Source organism: Oxyura jamaicensis, chromosome 18 (genome assembly GCF_011077185.1).
Source record: "Oxyura jamaicensis isolate SHBP4307 breed ruddy duck chromosome 18, BPBGC_Ojam_1.0, whole genome shotgun sequence".
Lineage (NCBI taxonomy): Eukaryota > Metazoa > Chordata > Aves > Anseriformes > Anatidae > Oxyura > Oxyura jamaicensis.
This window is the reverse complement of record NC_048910.1, coordinates 2057549-2067963: the sequence shown is the minus strand read 5'-3', so window position 1 is coordinate 2067963 and position 10415 is coordinate 2057549. Positions and strand designations below refer to the sequence as shown.

The 10415-nt window shown below is 54.8% G+C and overlaps 1 protein-coding gene across 1 annotated transcript; it reads right to left on the bottom strand.

The window, feature by feature from the left end:
• Positions 1-5317: 5317 nt before the first annotated feature.
• On the bottom strand, positions 5318-9629 carry CCDC42 (coiled-coil domain containing 42; the record flags this gene model as incomplete). Its single annotated transcript, XM_035342715.1, has 7 exons — positions 5318-5615; positions 6078-6236; positions 7252-7473; positions 7909-8106; positions 8640-8744; positions 8865-8970; positions 9295-9629. Coding segments are annotated over 7 exons (1224 nt in total), but the record flags the coding sequence as incomplete, so codon positions are not given.
• Between the last annotated feature and the right edge of the window lie 786 nt (positions 9630-10415).

The following is a 10415-nucleotide window of genomic DNA, read 5'->3' as shown; positions in this document are numbered from 1 at the left end:
GGTGACCTACCATTTCACTTTTGGGTCAGGCTGAAAAGTCTTTGGAAAGGCAGGAGACTTCCTTTCTGGATGAATATCCTCACATCTCTGTGTGCACTCAGAGCTCTGCACTGGGTTAATATCCTTTAGCACGCAGAGTTCTGCACTGTCTTGTGTATTTATTCATTTATTCACTGACACAGGTCTTCTGTCCTCGCCAAGCCGCACTGGTACCATTTGTGGATGGGTTGTGGCACATCATGTGTCTTCGACACATGATGCTTGGCTCAACGGATCTCTGAAGGGGTCTGGCTGCACCAGCTCTCCTCCTGGCCCCCAGCTTGCTCCCTCCTGCCTCTAACCCCAGGGTGCTCTCTGGAAGAGGAGAGGGCCTGCAAACTGTAGGTTCTCATGGATTTTGGTGTTGCCTGTCCTCAGTGAGTCAAGAACAGGAGCAGCACCTCGTGGTGGCCGTGCTGGGGAGGTGGGAGAGGGGCTGGGTGGGAGCAGAGAGCAGGACAGCCTCTGTGCATCGCTGCAGATGCGTAGCACCAGGGAAGCTCAGGGTCACCCACGGACACGACGTGTGCTTTGGTGCCAGTGACTGCAGAGAGGGGGCCAGGCAGCTCCAGCACCCACACCCTCTCTTGGATCAGGCGGCTAAAAACTGTATGTGCAGAAACAATGCTCTAATTTGTGTTTAATGACTTTCATGTCTGCCACCTGGCACCCACTGGTGCTTGGTGTGCCAAGTCCTGGGTGAGTGCTAATTAGGGGGTTAACAAGCCAGTAATGTCTTCTGAAGTCACGGCTGAAGACAGCAGTAGGTGCTGGGACAGGGCTGTGTCCCTGCCTCCTTGCAGAGTGCCTAAGGGGAAGCAGCAGTCTGCAGGTGAGAGCACCAGGAGGGGGCTGCAGGTGACAGTGCCCCTCCGTACGGCCATGTCGGAGCACGTCCCGTCCCTTGGGCTCACGGTGGCAGCAGGCATTTCTGCTGCTCGGGGGCACAAGCCCCTCCAGTGGAGATCCCACCATCAGTGGTGGGACAGGAGCAGTGGGACCAGCATCTCCAGCTCCTGCCCACGCTGATGGAATAGCAGGCTGCTCCAGGGGAAATGTTGACAGAGTCCAGATTAAACCAGTAACAACATTGCAATGTGCTGGGGATTTTCCATCAACAAGAGGCAAAACAGACTGTGAATTTAGCCAATACTTTAATCATCTCTTCTCTGTGCCAAGAGAAAGTAATCTTACAAAAAAAAAACAAAAACACAACAAAACAAAAAAAAACACCTACCCAAACCCCCCAAAATACAATGCAAACAAACCCAAACTGTGCAATTTCCCAAGAAAAGGTAGGCTATTAATACAAAAAATCTGTTTATTATACACAGCATCACAGAACTTAAACCCTGATACCTGATTAGGTAATTTTAGTCTCTGCTTCCATTTCCCACGGCATCATGAGTCACGTTGCTTTTGCTTCACCCCCCACAAGAACACGGTTGGGGCTGGTGGGAGTGCATCTTTGTGATGTTCAGCACGCTGTGCTCAGGGAGCAGGTCCTGTCATCTCCTTCACTGGTGCTGAGGTCCCCAGGCCAGCAGGATGGCTCCAGTGGGAAGGAGAAGGGGAGCACAGGGGATGGTGCAGGGAACCCTGCCGGCTCCGATGGTCCCCTCTGTGGAGCTGGACTTACGACTGGTGCAGCTCCAGCCTGGCATCTTCTGAAATCTCACAAATACTGAGAGCAGAGCTTGTCTTTTTGCTAGGCTGGGAATGCCTTGGCTGGCTTTGCCTTGGTGTAGCTGAAAGGATTTCCTTCCCTTCAAGATCCTCAGGGAAAGAGCAGAGGAAGGATGAAATGAGTTTTACAGGCTGGAGCAGCCAGTGCCCGTCCCCCGCACCCATGTGTTCCCTGGTTCCCCTTCCAGGCGAGCCCATCCAAGGATCCCTTCACTCCAGCCATGGCAGCATCAGTGCACGCCTGAGGTACCACCTCATGCCCCTAGCCCCGGGGGCACCATCTCTTGCCAGGGCTTCTTGAGGAAGTGTCTTTGGGGGCTCCTAGTCATGAGAGGAGAGGTGAGGGTCTCAGCTTATTTGGCCCTCTGGGAGTCATCCAGGGGCTAATCACCTGGCCAGAGCCCCTCCAGCAGACCCATCTGTACAAAGAGACTGAGTCATTTGGGGCTGGAAAGTAAGAAGGTGCTGTTGTGGGGGTCACACATCTCTGAGTGCTACTGGCTAGGAAGACCATCAGCCATGGCTCAAGCAGGCATCAAACCTCCTCTGGAGTGCTCAGGGAACTACCCTCCTGTCACGCCTGAGCTTTGTCCAACCACCCTGCTCATGCCAAAAACATCCAGCAGGTCTCTGGGGATAACTTCCTTCCCCTGCTGTGCCCACTGTGGGGATCCTTGGGCAGGTTCCTCTCTCCTCTAGCTTGTCTGCAGCCCCTGTAGTGCACAGCCTGAACTTGTCTCTTTACAGGAGCTTTCTCAGCCGTTCAGAAGATCACAGTCTGTCCAAGGAGCAACACCATCTCTCTGGCTCCATGGAGGAAGGAGAGGAGAGGAGGAGGGATCTGGTCAGATTGGTGCCTCTTCTCTTTCTTTCCCCACGCCGAAGGGTCCTCCAAAGAGCTCAGCTCAGGCATGCAGATACGGGACAAGTCACTGAACAGGCCAGCACTCAGTGTCAAAAGGACTTGAGGAGACCAGGTCCATCCACCTTTGCTCTCCAGAAGCCCGGCCTGGAACCAACCATACCTGCAGGCCACCACGTGCAGAGTGGCAGGCTCAGAGCTTCAGCCCATTTTCCTTTTCTTTCCACTCCTCTTCCATTAGCTCCCAACCAGTGCCACCAGTGAGATGCATTAAAGTGGACTAGGTGGTGGCTGTGGGTGGAAGGAGAGGGGATAGCTGAGTCACCTCTCGGGGTGGGTATAAGTGCTCCTGGTCCCTTTGGCTGTATCACTGCCAAGAGGAGATGCAAGGACACAAGCACACAACTTCATCTCTGCTGGGATGAGTCATGAACTGAATTTTCCGGTGCAGGCAGAAGCTTTTTACATTGTCACCAGTGCCTTTACGAGACATTTGCCAACCTCTAGGCCCCTTGAGGGCATCAGCAAGATGCGCTCTCCTGCTTGTTTTTCTCTCTCCCTTTGGCTGCTGGGTGTTTGGCCTCGCAGAAGAGCAAAAAAGGCCAGGATGCGAGACAGTGCAAGGTGGGGAGATGCTGCTGACTGTGGGCTGAAGGCTCTCAGATCCAGCTCCCAGATCCTCCCTATCCAAGGGAGTTTCCAGCAGAGCAGATTGCCATGGTCCCCACAAGACCCAACCCGAAGCGAGCACTGGATCTCCTCATGCGAACAAAAAGGAAGATGTTTGCTTCCCACTGAGAAATAGATTTTCACTGGCCACAAGTGCTCTGCACCGCTGGCTTCCCAAGGCAAGCCCTGCGGTCCCACCCAGGGTAAGGTTTCTGCTTGCTGGAGAGAGAGGCCTGGGCATGGCAGCAGGCAGGGGCTGCCCTGTTATGGGTTTGCAGGACTTGCAGGTTCCTTGCACTGCAGACCCACAGCCCCATTTACGAAAGCGAAGGCCTCCCAGCGTGCTTACCCCACCTCTGCTCAATCCCTTCCCGAGCATCCCCTTGGGACACTCCAGCCCCTAAGTCGTGCTCCACTCCGCTGAGGTGACAAGTGACTGCCCCCTCCTTCTGGCTGGCCTATGGGTGGGAAACCGACCTCTTCCTCCTCCGTCCTTCACCCTTTGGGGGGGCCACAGTCCCTACTTCTGCTCCCAAGCTGGGCTTCTCTTTCCTCCTTGCGCCCTGGGGTCAAGGACTGGGTACACATACACCAAGCAAGAAGAGAGCCCAGACCACAGTGCTGGTTTCATGGTGACTTTGGTAGGCCATTGATCTGGGCTCCTGCCTCAGGAAGGCCTCTGCAGACTTCAGCACAGTGGGGCTGTGTTAACAGCAGGGCTCTCAGCGCACCCATGGACTCTGCAACCTCTTCCCCCATCCTAGGGCTCTGGTTGCCTGTGCTCAAGGCCAGCCCTAGTGTGGGACAGCCGTGTAACCTGGGATCAGACTGCTGGAAAAACAAATACGGTGTGAGGTGATGTGTGGAACCTTCACTGGAGATTCCCCCACCTTGCCTGGGAGCTGCATTTACATTTAGGCCCTTGCCCTTGGTCTTTGCCTTGCCTGTGCCTGGCCGATTCTCATCTCGACTTGCCAACTTGGCTTTCTGGCTTGATCTTGGACCTGCTTCATCTCAACAGAAAAGCCTGTTAATTGTTAACCTTCAGCTGTGAATCTCTCCTGCTTTTGATCACCTTCCATGGGGCACCATCCTGTTGGTGAGATACTCTCCTGCCTGCCTTGCTGTCACCTTCACTGCTTCCCTTGAGGAGCAGCCCACTCTCCCGCTCTTGCTCCTCCCTGGCAGTTATTATCCCCGTTTTACAGAATGAACATAATAAAATCATTAAAGTGTAGGCACATCGTGGCTGCATAAAGTTGTAACATCTTTTACTTTTCCTTGCCAGCTGAAATGCAAACTGCCACTCACCTCCCACCGCTCCAGTGATCTGCTCAGGAGAACACAGGGCACATCTTGGCCCACACTGCATTTACACGTCAAGGCTTCAGAAATAAATGAGCTCTCTTTTCACATATAGCAGCTGAGAAGCAATTACTACCCTTGCCTCTGCAATGGAGGCTTTCACTGTTGTGTTTTCTTCTGCATGCTGCACAAGGGCATTTTCTGCATCTGGATGGTAGCTCTCTAAGCTTTGCTTGGCCCAACATGGGGCTGAGCTCAAGAGGTTTGAGGGAAATTGGGTTCCTGTACTGATCCCGTTAGTGCACACAGTGAGCAGCCAATTGCTTCCTGCAGTGTCTGTGGTTGGTTTGTCATTCACCTGGAACTATTCTCCACGTTTTTCCTAGCAGAAGTGTGGGGATGAGTTCTGGCACATAGTGCATGGCTGTGCAGGGAAATCTACATCCATGCACGTACTGGGTGTGGTGGCCCTGAAGTTCTCCTGAAGCACAGTCCCACATGCCACTGCAATGTCCCTCTTGTGTATCTCGGAGCTTAAAGTGGGTGGTAGGTCCAAATGTGAACACTAATCCCTAGCAGAGGCTGTATGCCGATATCCCAGCCCACTCCTGCTATCTTGCATGTTTTGCTGGGATGCTGTATCCTGCAACCAGAATCCCATCTGCTGGACAAGGAAGGCATCGTATTGCCTCTGAGCTGAAGCTGTGTGATGGAGTTGATCTGATGGTTCCAACCCTCCCAAGAAATGGAGGCATATTAAAACATATAACTATTTTTAATAGTATGAAAAGGTCTCAGTGACTGTACAGGAAAGAAGAGCCAGAAAGGTATGAAGCTTCATTGGCATAACCTATTGGCATAACCTAAGTCTACAAGATCCGTGGGGCCCTCTGTCCTCTTGCCCTCCCACCCTGCCGGGCCTTTGCTGGCAGACCAGGTCAAGGTGGCACATCCCTTATAGTTCTGTAGCCTTAGCTGCTTGTTGGTGTTTCTGTAGGTCCTTCCTTTTCACCTCCATAGAGATGTCTGCGTGGTCTTGGATAAACTGCTGAACCTAGGGTGAGGAGGAGAGATGGGAGAGCTCAGTGCTGCGGAGTCTCCCTGCAGGGATGGGAACAGCAGGCCCTTTGCTGGCCCCTTTGGAAGGCAAATTTAGCTGAGAAGGCTGAGCAGGAGGGTAAGGCCTTTGCCTTTCTGGATCTGCACCACCAGAATGGGCTTTTGGGGGTGAGTCTGAGTTCAGGGCAGACGTGAATGGAGCCAAACCTTGGCCATGGGTTGATCTGCACCCCTTGCCCTGGCCTGCCTGGCTCCCCCTCCTTGTGCCCCACAGGGCCCACACCCTTCTGCGCCTCCATGGACAAGACAGGCCTTCCTGAGGTCCTCTGCCCAAGAGGTGAAAGGGAGGAACCTGCTGGGCACCTGGAATTCCCTGAGCTCGCCCCTCCCTCGGGTAGCTGAGGGTTATTGCTGTTTCTCTTTCTGGGCAGGGAGAAAGGGTCTGGGCTGGCTCTACCATGTCCAGCTGCTTGTGGTTGTCATCCACTGGCACGTTCAGGCTTCTTTTCATCTGCTTGCTAATGCACTGGAAGAGGTTGAGGATGGCCATCCTGATGGTCCCCAGCTCCAGGGTTCTCTGGGTAGCTATGTTCTGGATGTGGGCCCAGCGAGACTCCTGAGGGAAGAGGAGATGTGTAGCATGTGGATGTACCCCACAAAGACACTGCTTTTGGGGGACCCTGACTTGGAGATCTCAACTTCCACACTCATCTGGTTTGTTAAGGAGTCCATGAACTTGCTGGAGGTGGTTCAGCTTGGGGTGATATAAGCTGATCAAGAAACCACCACAGCTACTCCTTGCCCCAGGAGCTTCTCCATCTCAGCCAGCTCCTGCAGTCCTCATCTGGTGGGTCTCACCCCATTTGCAGTCCCCACAGCAGGGCACCCTGAGAGCAGCACATCCCACTGCTGCCAGGCTCTGCCCCATGGGACACGACTCCTGGAGCCTGGGATATCCAGTAGGGGGATTTGGGGAGGCCCCCTCAGAGCGATGCAGATGGAGTTGAGGGCCTTTCTGTGCTCTGAGAGGGGACTACACATCAATGTGCCTCATTACAGCCCAGTTTACCACAGGTCAGGTCATTTTTGGTCTGTGTAAGAAGGGAGGAGAAGGGATGATCCCTGGTGGGCAGATGCTGTGTGAAGCATGAAAACAAATAGTAATAAAAGCCAGAAAAACTGATTTCATTTCAAATCCTGAGCCACAAGCATTGGAGACCACTAGATGTGCCACAAGGAAGCCCCACCACGAGGATGCTGCTGCAAGGAATGGTGAATGGAGGTATGACCAAGTCAGGTAAACCTGAGCAGCAAGTGGCAGAGCATGCTCGGGTTTTGTGCCAAGCTGAGCTCCCCAAAGGCTGGCTCACTTTTCTCTGCTGGCTGAACTCTGTGTGAGTTCAAGCAAGGATTGAAAGATTGTGATGGTTTTGTGAGAGGTTTTGTTATAACCCCTAATGTAACCTGCCCCAGACCTGGCCTAACTTTCTTCAGTCTACAGCCCCCTGGAGGGATGAAGCCCCATTACAAGGGGCCTTGCCATGATCCTATGGCTTCGGGATGAGCCATCAGCTGGTCCTGACACAGCCAGGCCTTGAAGATCTTCCCCTGCCCACCCCACGTTTCCTCACCCAGGTGAGGACATCACTGTGAACCTCGTCGAAGCGCAGTTTGAGCTGAGCCAGCTCGTTGTTGTACTGCAGGATCTCTTCTTCTTTCTCTTCAGTGTACTGGGCCAGGAGCTCCTTGGCTTGCTCAGATGCTTCCCTGCGCCCCCGTTCTGCCTGCAACAGGTCTTTGCGCATCCTCACCAGTGTCTTGTAGCGCCAAATGACTGTCTGGATCTCCTCAAACTGCAGGACAGGGCTTAGTAACTGCAGGGGTTAGTAACCCCCCTGCCCTCCCCTCATTGTGAGCAGCAACACATCCCTGGTACGAGAACTTCCCACCGTGCCAGTCCCAGAGCTGCCATAAGCAAGCTGTGTTATTGTACCTCTCCCCCAGGCGAGTACTGCTCTGATAAAACACAAAGCTCTCCTGAAACTGCCTGCACCGAGCCACCTGGACAGTGCAGGGGCCAGCTGGGGTTTCCGGAGTATGGGTAGTGCACGGAGCAAAGCTCCCCTTTGCAGGCAACCTGCTCCCAGCCCATTTGAGGTCTCTGGGTTTGACCACTGCTATGATTTCATGGCTGTGTGTTATCTCTTTTAGGTCCGACACCCATGGAGGGCCACCCCACACCCCCACCCCCCGAAGCCACGAGCTGTCTCCCTCATGGCCAAGCTCACGTGTGAGGCCTTCACCACATCCTCCAGGTACTTGCTGAAGATGGAGTACTTCTGCACTCTGTCGCTGAGTTTCTGGTGCTTATTTTTCAGGGCTTCCAGTTCCTTCTTAGCTCTCAAAAGCTCACTCTGCTTTTGCATCTTCATCTCTCTCTCCCTGCTGGCTTTCTTTAGAGTTTGGATTCGCAGCTTATCATTTTCCTGTTGATGTATCCTCCACCAGCACACACACACATAGGGAAAGAAGGAGCGGGGTCACTCAACAGCAGTGGCAGCAGTGACCTTCCCAGAGGAGAGCCCAGCGGTGGGGCACCCCTGGGAGCATGCTCCCTCCCCATTTAACAGGGCCATCTCTCTAGCACTGACACTTTGGGCTCGGAGACAACCACCTGGGATGGCACTCCAATTTTCAGACCTACTGGTATGTGTCCCTCGGTGCCAGCAGTGGGGACGGGATGACACCCTCCTGGGGGTTTCTTGGGGCCCTTAGGGCATGCCCCTGGTGCACAATGGGCTGCCTCCTGCACCGGCCCTGCCAGGGCTTTCCATGTCTGTGGTGCAAAGCCCTGATCTGCCCTGGTTCCCCTGCCCCCCCAGACCTGTTCCTCACACCTCCAGCCTTAATGGAGATGTGGGCAGACAGGAGTGTCCCCAGGCTCCCTTCCCAAGGAAGGGCAGGAGCTGGTGGCACAGCCTGGAGTGGTGCTGGCTGCGCTGAGAAGGGGCAGCTGTACCTGTAGGACCCTCCCAGATTCCTTCATGTGAGCTTTCAGCTGAGCCTCCTTGGTCTGCAGGTCCCTCCACCGGCAGGAGATGGCTTCCATCCTCTCCCTGAAGGCCTGGCAGGGCCCAAGAGAACATGGCATGGCTCCAGTGCCATGCCAGCCGCCTGTGTGCTGCCACCCTCCAGGAGGCCACCGGCCGGCCAGCCATCACCAGGACCCTGCTGCCCTTCTCACCTCCTCCTTCTCCTCCAGAGTCTTTTGCATCTGTTGGGCTTGTTTCTTCTTCTCCTGGAGGCAGATAAATGGGCACAGAGAGTCCTCCTCCGTCAGTCTGAGTTTCCTGCAGCAGAAGTTTTCGCTGAGGCTCAGCGCCTCGGCGGGGGTTGGCCAGCCCTGACCTGTCACTGCTCCCAGGACCTGTCTCAGGGCTGGCCCAGCAGCGTGGGTCTCCCAGGACCAGAGGGGATCCCACAGAGGGAGCAAGGGGGTGTTACAGGGAGGAACAGGGCTGGGAAGGGAGGCGCAAGGGAGAGCGAGGTGGTGGAGATGTGGAGGAGAGATGAATTCAGTGTGGTGGAGATAAGGGATGGGAGTTTGCCATGGGGGACAGGAGGGGTGGAAGACACAGGGAAGACGATGGGGCAGGGTGGAGGAGATCCCTCACTTCAGCAGGGTCAGGAGATTCTCCTTGTACTGCACGCTGAAGTAGGCCGGCAGGTCCTCACTGTCCCTAGCAGCCATTGCTCCAGCCACCAGCAGCTCCCGGGGAGCCCAGGGCCTCCTGGTGCAGCTCGGCCCTGAGGTACGCCAGGCACAGCCCTGCCGGCCCACGGGCTCAGCAGTGTGTAGGAGACACCCCCAGGTAGGGCATGGACCGGGGGGCTCCTGCCTCTGCTCCCCCAGGGCCTTTCCTTTCCCCGGCTGTGCTGGTGGCCACTGGCTGCTGGTGGCCGGTTGGCCCGGAACTGTTCCAGGGGCAGTTGGAAGGTGCTTGGGCAGTTACATGGCAACCGAAGTGGGGCTTTTTGTTACAAACCTGGAATTACTCTCAGGAAAACATCACCCTGTGCTCACTATGGACCAGCAAGCTGGGGAAGGGCTGCCAGATCTGTCCCCTTTAAACAGCAAGAAGAGGGATGGTGCAGGTGGGGACCACTAGGGATCCTCCCTGGGAAGGTGCTCCCCACCTCCTGCCCCACGGACTGGAGGAGCTGGTGGTCCCCAGGAGAGCACAGGACCCTGCAGGGTGAGCATCCAGGGAGTCCCAGCACACCCAGCTTCGTGCGCTTGCTGCAGAAGTGACGCTGATCTGCTCCATCACACAGACAGAGCTGCAGAGCCGTGCATGTCCTCATCCTCCCGCGGCTGAGCTGTGCTCTCTGAAACAAAAAATAAAATAAAATAAAATAAAATAAAATAAAATAAAATAAAATAAAAATAAAAACAATTTGGAGGAGAGCAGTCTGAGGCAGGTGCTGGGCAATATGATTAGCAACTGAGGCAGTTAAAGTTCATTATCGTTATGCATAATTGGAGACAGACATTTCCACGGGGAAGCACTGGCTGACTTCCCAGCCTCACTGAGAATCCCCCATACATGATGCTGTCACATGCATGACAGGCAGGCTCTGGGGAGCAGGCACTGCCACCAGCCACCCTCCTGCCTGAAGGCACATCTAGCACCGAGGGCTGCCCCGAGCCTTTGGATTCACGTATTTCGTTGTTCCCTTGGAGCTGCTGGTCTTCTATGGCACGAGGAGAAAGTGCAGCCCATTATGAAATCTG